General features: G+C 42.9%; 1 protein-coding gene across 1 annotated transcript in view; it reads left to right on the top strand.

Annotated features, from left to right (window-relative positions):
* The window catches only part of LOC124606384 (UDP-glycosyltransferase UGT5-like), a 61,036-nt gene that overhangs the window by 36,308 nt on the left and 12,226 nt on the right, over positions 1-12,502 (top strand). Inside the window, exon 5 of the mRNA XM_047138365.1 lies at positions 9,653-9,872. Coding sequence (XP_046994321.1) covers positions 9,653-9,872 — 220 coding nt within the window. The remainder of the gene's footprint in view (positions 1-9,652; positions 9,873-12,502) is intronic.

Here is a 12,502-nt window from a genome sequence, read left to right as displayed (position 1 = left end):
TAATCCGAAGGTCTGGCGAAGTCTACGAGCAGTCTCTGCATAGCACTCGCCGGTTCTGTAATGGATTTTCACAATGATATCTCGTTCCTCCTTTGTGAACTGCTCCATGGCGGCTGAGATACTGAAATACGCAAGCAACGATTGATCAAGTAATGGGAATGCAAACTATATTGAAAGTAATAAATACAGTACTGTAAACTCGAAAATAAAACTTTACCGCCGCGCGGAGTAGCACGCTGTCTTAGGCGTCTTTCACGGTTCGCGCGGCTACCCCCGTTGGAGGTTTGAGTCCTCCCTCGGGCGTGGGTGTGTGCGTTGTCCTTAGCGTAAGTTAGTTTAAGTTAGATTAAGTAGTGCGTAAGCTTAGAGTCCGGTGACGTAAGTAGTTTGGCCCCATAAGACTTACCACACATTTTCCAATTTTTCCAAAACTTTGCCACTCAATTTAAAACTTGCGTAATATATGGAAGGCCCTGTACAAGGAGAGTTCGGTCTGCAACTGCATCCACATCTACTACATCTACATAGATACTCTGCAAATCACACTTAAGTGCCTGGCGAAGGGTTCATCGAAACACTTTCGCCACAATTCTCTTTTATTCCAATTTCGAACAGCACACGGAGAAAACGAACACCTATATCTTTCAGCGCGAGCTCTGATTTCCGTTATTTTATTATTCGTTTCTCTCTATGTAGGTCGGAGTAAAAAAAAATATTTTCGCATTTAGAGGAGAAAGGCCGGACGGTGTGGCTGAGTGGTTCTAGGCGCTTCAGTCTGGAACCGCGCGACCGCTACGGTCGCAGGTTCGAATCCTGCCTCGGGCATTGATGTGTGTGATGTCCTTAGGTTGGTTAGGTTTAAGTAGTTCTAAGTTCTAGGGGACTGATGACCTCAGATGTTAAGTCCCATAGTGCTCAGAGCCAGCCAGAGGAGAAAGTTAGTGATTGAAATTTGTGAGAAGATTCCGCCGCAACAAAAACGCCTTTGTTTTAATGATGTCCTCCCCAAATCTTGTATCATGGCAGTGTCAATCTCTCCACTATTTCGCGTCAACACAAAACGTGCTTCTCTTCTTTGAACTTTCTGGACGTACGCCGTTAATCCTATCTGGTAAGGAATCCAGACCGCGTAGCAGTACTCCAAAAGAAAACGGACAATCGTGGTGTCGGCAATCTCTTTAGTTGATCTGTTATATTTTGTAAGTGTTGTTCCGATGCAATGCAGTCTTTGGTTTGCCTTCTCCGCTCTTTCTACGTGTTCCTTTCAACTTAAGTTGTTCGTATTGTGATTCCTAGGTAGTGACTTGAATTTGTGGCATTTATATTTAACTGACTTATCGTGTAATCGAAATTTAACGGGTTCCTTTTAGTACTCAGGTGGATGACCTCACACTTTTCATTATTTAGGGTCAATTGCCAAATTTCGCACCATACAGATACTATCTGAATCGTTTTACAGTTTGTTTTGATCTTATGATGAATTTACTAAACGATAAACAGCAGCATCATCTGCAAGCAACTTAAGACGACTGCTCTAAAATCCAATGGCTCTGAGCACTATGGGACTTAACATCTGAGGTCATCAGTCCCCTAGAACTTAGAACTACTTAAACCTAACCAACCTAAGGACATCACACACATCCATGCCCGAGGCAGGATTCGAACCTGCTACCGTAGCTGTTGCGCGATTCCAAACGGAAGCGCATAGAACCGCTCGGCCACCCCGGCCGGCTACGGGTGCTCTGATTGTCTCTTAAATCGCTTATATATAAGGAAAAGCAGACTGCCTATAACACTATCTTGGGAAACGCCAGAAATCAATGATGTTTTACTCGTTGACTTTCCGTCAATTACTACAAACTGTGACATCTCTGACAGGAAATCACGAATCCAATCGCGTAACCGAGACGATATTCCATGACCACGCAGTTTCGCTACAAGCCGCTTGTGTGGTACAGTGCCAAAAAGCCTCCTAGAAATACGGAATTAGTTTGAAATCCCTTATCAATAGCATTCAGCAGCAAGTGTGAGTACAGAGCTAGTTGTGTGTCATGTTTTCTAAATCCGTATTGATTGTGTGTCAATAGACCGTTCTCTTCGACGTAATTCATTATATTTGAACACAATATACGTTCCAAAATCCTGCTGCATATCTACGTTAATGATATCGGCCTGTACTTAAGTGGATTACGTCTATTACCTTTCTTGAATATTGGTGAGACCTGTGCAACTTTCCAGTCTTTGAGTACGAATCTTTTGACGAGCTAGCGGTTATATATGACTGTTAAGTAGAGAGTTATTGCATCAGCATACTCTGGAAAGTACCTACTTGGTAAACGGTCTGGACTGGAAGACTTGCGTTTTTTAAGTGATTTAAGTTGCTTCGCTACTCCGAGGATACCTACTTCTAAGTTATTCATGTTGGCAGCTGTTCTTGATTCATATTCTGAAATTTTTACTGTGTCTTCTTTGGTGAAGGAATTTCAGAAGGCTGTGTTTAGTTACTCGGCTTTGGCAGTACTGTGGTCAATAGTATTTCCATTGCTGTCGCACAGGGAAGGCATTGATTGACTGTGTCTTGCCTCTAGCACACTTTACATACAACCACAATCCCTCTGGATTTCTGGCAGGTTTGGAGACAAAGTTTCGTTGTCTAAACTATTATAAGCACTCGCATTGAAGTCCGAGCAAAATTTTGAGCTTCTGTAAAAGATCGCCAATCTTGGACATTTTGTGTTCGTTTAAATTTAGCGTGCTTTTTCCGTTGTTTCTGCTACAGTGTTCTGATCCGTTTTGTGTACCAAGGGGGACCATCTCCGTCGTTTATTAATTTATTTGGTATTAATCTCTCAGTTGCTGTCGATACTATTTATTTGAATTCAAGCCACATCTGGTCGACACTTAGACTGTTAATTAGGAAGTAGTTGACACTGTCTCTCAGGAAGGCGTTAAGTGAATTTTTACCTGCGTTTTTGAACAGGTACATTATTCGTTTATTTTTGTAGTATTTGGGGGTTACAATATTCAGTCTCGCTACGACAACCCTGTTTCCACTAACCCCGCGTCCGTTTTGATGCTCGTTATTAGCTGAGCAAACGATTGTAAGGTGCATGACAAGTGGGTACGTCCCACTGTACAGTTATTAGGGCTTTCTCTCGTTCCATTCACATACGCAGCGCGAGAAAGATGATTGTTTAAATGCCTCTGTGAGAGCTGTAATTCTTCTTGTCCTTACTATATGTACAGGATCGATACGTCGAAGGCTGCAGTATATTATTAGAGTCATCATTTAAAGCTGGTTCTCGAAATTTTGTAAGTTTTCTCGGAATAGTTTACGTCTATCTCTAAGAGTCTACCAGTTAAACTTCTTCAGAAACCCTGTCACTCTCTCACACGGGTCAAACAGACCTGGGACCATTCGTACTGCCTTCTCTGTATACATTCAATATCCCCAGTCAGTCCTATTTGGTACGCTTCCCACTCACTTGAGCAGTATAATGAGACGGATCGCAAGCGTGATTTGTAAGCAACCTCCTTCGTAGACTGCCTGCATTTTCCTAGTATTATGCCAACAAATCGAAGTCTTCCACCTGCTTTACCTACGACTCAGCTTTTTGCGATCGTTTGATTTCATATCCACACAAAATGTTACACCCAGGTATTTTTATGAGTTGACCGATTCCAGATGTGATTCATTGGTATTACAGTCACAAGACACTACTTTTTTTCGTTTAGTAAAGTGCACTGTCTTACATTTCTAAACGTGTGAAGCAAGCTGCTAGTCTTTGCACCACTTCGAAAACTTATCAAGGTCTGACTGAACTCCTGCGCAACTCCTTTCAGACAGTATTCCATTATAGATAAATGCATCATCTGCGGAAGGTCTGATATTACTATTAACATTGTCCTAGAAGTATTAATACACACATGAACTACAAGGATCCCAACACACTTCCCTGGGGAACACTCGAAGTTACTTCGAGATCTGTCGATGACTCTTCATCAAAGATAACTTTTTTTTTTTTTTTTTGCAGAGCAAGCGGAACATTCGAAGATAGTAATGAGTATAAACTAAAGTCATCGAGCCGAGCATCAAATCAACTCAAACTGCATTCAAATTTTAAAGTTCGTCAAATGAACACAAGATTTTATAAAGCAACAAAATTCATCTCGAGTGAAAAGGCAATTACTGATAGCCCTCGATGAGATATCCATTAGCATTCAGGGCGACAAATATTTCTAAGTCACGAATTGGTACACATCAAAATAGCCCCGAGCTGGTGCACATCGAAATGTATAGAAATCCCGAGAAAAACTTAAGCTCAAGCGACTCTCTCGCCGCTCAGATCTTAACAGAACCAACCCAACGATCAAGTGACGAAGACCATGAACCCTGCTGACTGCCTATTTAAAACTTGGCCATGTGACCAACTGCTCTACTCAGTGTAGCAACTTACAACTTGAACACCATTCATAAGATTACATATAGTATAACAATTATCAATCTCAAATATATATATAACACATACTTTTAGATGATTTACCGACTGATATTGCATTATACAAGTTTATACATAGCTAACTAACTGGACTTACATAAACATCACAAACAGAACTGCATCAGCCTGGTTAAACGAACGACTTTATTCAGCTTGGTGATGCATTCCTACGTCGTTGAAATTACAACTTACAAACATTACATCTAAGACTGGAAAAAATAGTATGAACACCTGTGTAACAGTAGTACCCAAGGGAAATCTGTCATATATTCCAGCCCCCTTGTGTTGACTCGTGATATTTGACGGATAAGAATGAACTCACACCTGTTCATGTCTATATGATAGCGGACATATGCAGAACATATGTAGATGTTAAAAGTTCGTTATGCATGCTTTCCAAGATTCCAAAAGAGGCACGACTGTTAGGGCCAGATTTGAAAAAGCCTTAGTACCGAAAATGGCAGCCCTCATTGGTGTTGACAGAAGTACCGTTTCGATTGCAAGGACAGCCTATATCAGACATCTCTCAAGCACAAATACATTCTCTCTCGCTCGCCGCGCCAACATGTCTGGACGCCAGAAGGGAAGACGAGGAGAACAAGTTGCCGCAATCGTTAGCCTCCTGGGCCAAGCGCTAGGACTGGACAGCAAGCAGAAGAGGAAGAAACCTTTACAGTGCTTCCGCTGTCAGAAGTTGGGGCACTTCGCCGCGAATTGCACAGGAGTACTCGCGTGTTTGAAGTGTGCAAAGCCGCACCTCACTCGCGACTGTACGAAGCCCAGGGAAGCCGCTGCCACATGTTGTAAATGCGGCGGTTCCCACGCCGCCAACCACCGTGGTTGCAGTTATCTCAAGAGCCGTGGCCGCGGGAAGGAGCGGAACACACACCGACGGCGAACCACTGCGCAAGAAGAGGAAGGAATCAAGAAGCGGTAAATTCTCTGCCCGCGCATCATGCAACTGGCACTTCTGCCGGTGCTGGCGCGAGTGGAGGGCTGTGCTGCTCTAATTCCAACAGCATTCACAAGATCGACGATGCTGTCGCCAACGCAGTTGCTGCTCTCAAATCTACCATGGCAGGTGAGAGAGCCGCACTTCGGGCCGAGGTGGACGAGGTACGCCTCCAGCTCGCGCAGCTTCGCGAGTTGCTGGCCTGTAAGTCTCGTAAGGGGCGAGAAGTTACGACTGCCACCATCGCCACGCAGACGGACGCTCTCCCGGCTCCTGCGGTAACGCAGGGTCCTGTGGGGGTGCCCATGGAGGTGGCAAATGAGATGTCTGCCCCCCCCCCCCCCCCCTTCGAAGGAGGAAGGCCAACGGAAACAAGATTCCGAACCAGCTCCACCAGCAATACGAGATGGCGTGACCAAGGGCATCGGAATGCCCGCCCGCCCTTCTGAGGACAAGGCGGGACTGCCGCTGCTGGGAGATGAAGTCACAACTGCTGCGCCCGTCCAAGAACAGGACACAGAAGAGGTAGTCCACACGCCGCCAGCAGAGACAGAGGTCACTGCGCCAGAACTGCTGAAGATGGTCGCAAAATCATTGCGTGACAAGACGTTTGCGCATCTCAACACCCCGTACCCTTTTACCGCCTCCAATGTTCCTAAACCACCCCTACCTCATAAGTCTTATGATTTCGGCTGGGCAATTGCAAATCTGACCGCCGTCATTCCTAAGAGGGACTTGGACCTTATAAACCGCTTGCCTATTTTTACCGATCATGACTGGCAGCGTATAATCGCTGCTATTCCGAGAGTTAAGCAGAAGAAGAACGAACATTCCTCTTCCTCTCGCCGCTAGTTTCCTAGCACCAATTGTATTTTATGCTGTCGAGCTCAGACAAGTTTTAGTAAACCCTTTTTAATCCCAGCAAATGTTACCTTTATACTAGTGGAGCAAATGTCAACAGACAACAGATTCCGATATTGTAGACCACCTCAGGGGAGGTTGTCCATACTAGAGAGCTGCTGCCTGCAAGCACAAATATGACCAAAACTTGAAGCGAATTACGGTCAGAAACTGCAAAACAGAAGCGTTCCAAATAAAACTGCCTGTAGATGTGCATTCATTTCAGTTGTTATCGCGACTGAATTCATCATGCGCTATGTGGCGTAAGCTACGTGTCACAAACATTCACAGTAGAATGGCTGTTTCAAAAACATAAATTACACAATATTTTACCTTGAAAAAACTTCGAAATTGGTATCGAGAGGGTACAAATTGAACACGACATTAATGAGAGAATGTCATCTGGTAAGATGAATCGTCGCCCACAATATATCCAACCAGTGGACATATTTACTTTTGGAGAATGCCTATTATATTGATTGTCACCTCTTAATGAGAAACATGTCGGTGATTCAGTGATGTTGTAAGGTGTGAAACCGCACAGTGACTTTCTTGGTCTGCATGACCTGGTGACAGATTGGGGTTATGGAAATAAAACTGAGGCCCCTCTTAATTCAACGCAGCAAATTTTGGTCCTCAGTGAACTACCTGTACTTCAAGAGAATAATGCTGTCATTCTCGTAGCTGGAACTGTCCTAGACTTATTTAGTTCACACGATAACGAAATAAAGCGCGTTGTGTGGCTCCGTCAATCCACTGATATGATTATAACTGAATGTTCCTGAGTCATTTTGGAGTACAAAGTGGACACTTTATTTCCTCATCCAAGAATATTTATTTAATCAGCAGAGTATGTATGCCTCGGAGCATGTGCATGAGTTGTTCGTATCACACAGAATAAAAGATGTTATTCATTCCAAAAGAGGATCAACAGCCTCCTCATAAACATTTTGTATTTCTATCAATTATTCAAGCTGTTTTGACCAACCCCTGTAAATACGACCATACGTAAGTAATTTAAATTCAGTTACTGTTTCAGGAGGGGCTGACACATGGAATTTATCCCGTCTTTTTTAATGAACATGTACAGTCGATAGGTTGCCTGTGAATGGCTGCAATTATTTTCTTAACTAGGCTATGCTGACGTGAAATTGGAGATCTTCCGCCAGGTTATAGATACCAGTTGACATCATAAATGCAACTGTTAAGAGCAGTGACGAATCGATTTCTTTGGCATTCATACAACACAGTCACCCATCATGACATCTGAAACCAAACTGATAATCAGGAAGGTTTATGGGCCTTTGTCGTTCGTGACACCTGCTTCTTCAAATTTCGTTATCTGAATCATTCGACGATTCGCGAAGCCCGAAATTATGTAACAGTTTTCATGTAATCGTTTTCTTTCGTTTACTGTGGTTTTGCTCACATGCGTTGAGCAATTTTATATTTCTCCACTGTTACGAATGAACGTTAACATATATGTTATTGGCGGACTCTTGAATATTCTGTTCCCCAGCACTGCTTCTTTGAAACTGGGTGTACTCCACTTGGTGCTATCCACTAAGATCAGCTAGTAGTGTTGCACAGTGGCAGTCATCGTTTAATACATTTTTTGACTTCAGCTTCGTGTACATTACTGAACATGACTACGTATTAAACAATTTCGATTAAAGCATTCGACAGTTGTGTGCGAGGCAGACAGGTTAGCTCTTCTGAATCTTATGTCTTTCTTCTACACACAAGAGCCAACACTTTTTCCCTGCGCGCCATTTCTTACAGTGAGGCAGTCTAGGAGCTTGCATTTACCGCTCCCAGTACACTTCTTTATTAGGGGCCACAAAAAAGTCTACAGTTCAAAATGTTAGTGACAGTGTTGCTGACTTCTTGCCACAAAAAATACGAGTATTTTAAATCTAGGTGCTTTATGAAACTCCCGATATTTATATGCTTATCACGAAATCTTTACAGACGAATGGAAAAACTGGTAGAAGCGGACCTCGGGGAAGATCAGTTTGGAGGCAATACTAACCTTACGACTTTTCTTAGAAGAAAGATTAAGAAAAGGCAAAACTACGTTTCTAGCATTTGTAGACTTAGAGAAAGCTTTTGACAACGTTAACTGGAATACTCTCTTTCAATTTCTGAAGGTGGCAGGGGTAAAATACATGGAGCGAAAGGCTATTTACAATTTGTACAGAAACCAGATGGCAGTTATAACAGTCGAGGGGCATGAAAGGGAAGCAGTGATTGGGAAAGGAGTGAGACAGGGTTGTAGCCTCTCCCCGATGTTATTCAATCTGTATATTGAGCAAGCAGTAAAGGAAACAAAAGAAAAATTCGGAGTAGGTATTAAAATTCATGGAGAAGACGTAAAAACTTTGAGGTTCGCCGATGACATTGTAATCCTGTCAGAGACAGCAAACGACTTGGAAGAGCAGTTGAACGGAATGGACAGTGTCTTGAAAGGAGGATATAAGATGAACATCAACAAAAGCAAAACGAGGATAGTGGAATGTAGTCAAATTAAATCGGGTGATGCTGAGGGGATTAGATTAGGAAATGAGACACTTAAAATAGTAAAGGAGTTTTGCTATTTAGGGAGCAAAATAACTGATGATGGTCGAAGTAGAGAGGATATAAAATGTAGACTGGCAATAGCAAGGAAATCGTTTCTGAAGAAGAGAAATTTGTTAACATCGAGTATAGGTTTAAGTGTCAGTAAGTGGTTTCTGATAGTATTTGTATGGAGTGTAGCCATGTATGGAAGTGAAACATGGACGATAACCAGTTTGGACAAGAAGAGAATAGAAGCTTTCGAAATGTGGTGCTACAGAAGAATGCTGAAGATAAGGTGGGTAGATCACGTAACTAATGAGGAGGTATTGAATAGGATTGGGGACAAGAGAAGTTTGTGGCACAACTTGACTAGAAGAAGGGATCGGTTGGTAGGACATGTTTTGAGGCATCAAGGGATCACAAATTTAGCATTGGAGGGCAGCTTGAAGGGTAAAAATCGTAGAGGAAGACCAAGAGATGAATACACTAAGCAGATTCAAAAGGATGTAGGTTGCAGTAGGTACTGGGAGATGAAGAAGCTTGCACAGGATAGAGTAGCATGGAGGGCTGCATCAAACCAGTCTCAGGACTGAAGACCACAACAACAACAATACATCACGAATAAGAACAGACTGGATTCTTTCAGTTTAATAAGTAGTTAAACATTTTTGCCTGGAGTTTTGAGATTTTCTATTATGAATCCTGTACCACTGGCACATGCTTCTTCGAAATTCTATTGCAGCTCACCCAAACATCCGCTTGTTCATCACTCAGGGTGGACTTCAAAGTTTCAACGAGGCTTCATACTACGGCGTCCCTCTCGTCGGAGTTCCCTTCTTTGGAGATCAGCAGTACAACGTAGCAAAAATTCTCAGATCAGGAATTGGAGTCAAAATAGATTTCTGGGCCATTACTAAGGATTCTATGTTGGACGCCCTGCGGAAAATTCTGGAAGATCCGAGGTAAGTCACAACGTGTTCCATGAAGTGAATTCTGGCCTAATCAGCTGAATTAGATATACGTATCTAGTAGCATGTTTGCAGATGATCTGATGATTTGGGGGAATAAGGAGGAGGAAGTCCAAGAGCAGTTGGATGTATGGGAGCGAACAGTACAAGAATATGGGACGAAATTTAGCATAAGTAAGAGTGAGAGTTTCAAGTACCTAGGAAGCCTGGTACAGGAAGATGGAAAAAACGACAGAGAAATAAACGAGCGGGAGAGAAAAGCATAAGCATGGCGGAAGAGTGTCAGAAGCCTGATATGGAGCAAGGGTGTACCCCAAATCAGTAAAAAGGTTATATACCGGTCATACTATGTCCCGATCCTGACATATGCATCAGAAACCTGGGTTATGAAAGGAAGAGAGAAAAGCAAAGTACAAGCTAGTGAGATGAAATTCTTGAGAAACAGTAATGGAATGACATAAACAGGTTAGAAATAAGAGGATCAGAGAGTTCATGAAAATGGAACCACTACAGGAGGAGATAAAGAAATCAGGGCTGAGATGGTATGGACACGTTAAGAGAATGAAGAAGAAGAGGATACCCAAGAGGATACACGAGATGAAACTGTAAGGACAGAGACCAAGAGGATGACCGGGAGACATATGGCTTAAAGGAGTAGAGGAATACGTCCAGAAGAAAGGAGAAGACTGGACCAAGGTGAAGACAGAGAGATGGTGGCAAGACAGAAGACGATGGAGAGACCTATGTTCCATACAGGCCCTGCTAGAGGCTGGAAACGGTCCAACATGATGATGATGATGATGATCTAGTAGCGTGCAGCACCCATTTACCCTCTAATGAAGTCGATAATGCACCGGGCATGGACTCAACGAGACGCGTTACGGACGTATCGCAATCTATGACCACTCATCTGTCACCCAGAACTCGAGGTCGGGTAAGGAAAACAGTACACGCCCTTCATTGCGAAGTCCCTTATCCGCAATCATAAGTCCCTTAACAGCATCCGCAAGTGTTTTATTCGCATGCACATCTGAACTTGTGGATGATAACTTTTGTCAATAAATTTAATCCGATCTGTATGCCTGAGCTCTGAGAGCAGGCTTGCACTTGACCTGAGTTTTCGTAAAAACGTAGAGCCCGATCATGACAACATTTTAATACAACATAGCATTTCATTTTCTTGATAGTTCCAAAGGTTACAGCCATCTGTCGTGCTACTCTTCTCAATGCAATAAACAATTGGCACTTGTAAATATATTTAAGAAAAATTTTGAGAGATTCACTGATTTTAAACTGTACTTTATTTTCGTCATATGTGAAGCAACAAATGAAGTCAGGACAGAAACGAAAGTTCCAAACGATGGAGTGTCCTACAACCGCCTTCATGTCGCTTTGTCGCAGCTTTCGGTAGTGGCATAAGGCACAGCTGTTACCGCAAAACAAGTAGGAATGACACGACAGCTGTTGGAACGGTGGAATAGGATTTATTTGTAACTGTGAGGAAAAAAAGAAGGAAACTATATCGTCATCTTTATTCTTTGCAGATATCAACAACGCGTCAACCATGCCCAGCACACTATGTATTACAGTCAACATAGTGGCACTCCACCCCGAACATGCAATAATAGTGATCTAAAAAAATTACACTCTAAGACACACAAAAAAAAGAGACTTCACGAAGGAATTATCCGAATGGGACGGAAATCGGTGGATGTGATGTACATATACAGACAAATAGATATTACATGTGTACAAAGCAATAACGCGTTGGTCCACCTCTGACCCTTATGCAAGCTGTTATTCAGCTTGCCGGTGACTGATAGAGTTGTTGGATGTCCTCTTGAGGGAAATCGTATCATATTATGATCAACTGGCGCGTTAGATCGTCCAAATCCCAAGCTGATTGGAGGCTCCTGCCATAATGCTCCAAACGTTCTGCTTGCCTTCGTGATTTTCAAACTCTACCTTGGCCAGCAAGCTCGCCAGATCTCTCTCAACTGAGAAAGTTTGGAGCGTTATGGGCAGGCCCCTCAAACTATCTCGGAATTTAGCAAAATAATGCCCGCCCGCACACAGCGGAAGTTTCTACTACTAGCCTTCATGTTTCCCAAACCCTGCCTTGGCCAGCAAGGTCGCCGGATCCCTCTTCAATTGAGAACGTTTGGAGTGTTATGGGTAGGCCCCTCCAACCATCTCGGGATTTTGACGATCTTACACGTCGATTGGACAGAATTTGGCGCATATCTATCAGACGGACATCCAGCAACTCTATCAAACAATATCGAGGCGAATAAGTGCTTACATAAGCGCAAGAGGTGGAGCAATGTGTTGTTGACTTGCTCAATTTGTTAAGCTCTTTCTATTGAATAAATTATCAAACTTTTCTGAAACTGTTGCTTGTCTGTACATGTACATCACAGCTACCGATTTCCGTTCCATTCAGATAATTCCTTTGTGGTGTCTTTTTTTGAGTCTGAGATTGTACTAAAATAGTTCAAATGTGTGTGAATTCGTAATGGAGCAAACTGCTGAGGTCATCGGTCCCTAGACTTACACACTACTTAAACTAACTTATGCTAAGAACAACACACACACCCATGCCCGAGGGAGGACTCGAATCTCCT

This window comes from Schistocerca americana, chromosome 3 (genome assembly GCF_021461395.2).
Source record: "Schistocerca americana isolate TAMUIC-IGC-003095 chromosome 3, iqSchAmer2.1, whole genome shotgun sequence".
Taxonomy (NCBI): Eukaryota; Metazoa; Arthropoda; class Insecta; order Orthoptera; family Acrididae; genus Schistocerca; species Schistocerca americana.
The sequence above is the reverse complement of the archived record's forward strand: the minus strand, read 5'-3'. Positions and strand labels throughout refer to the sequence as shown.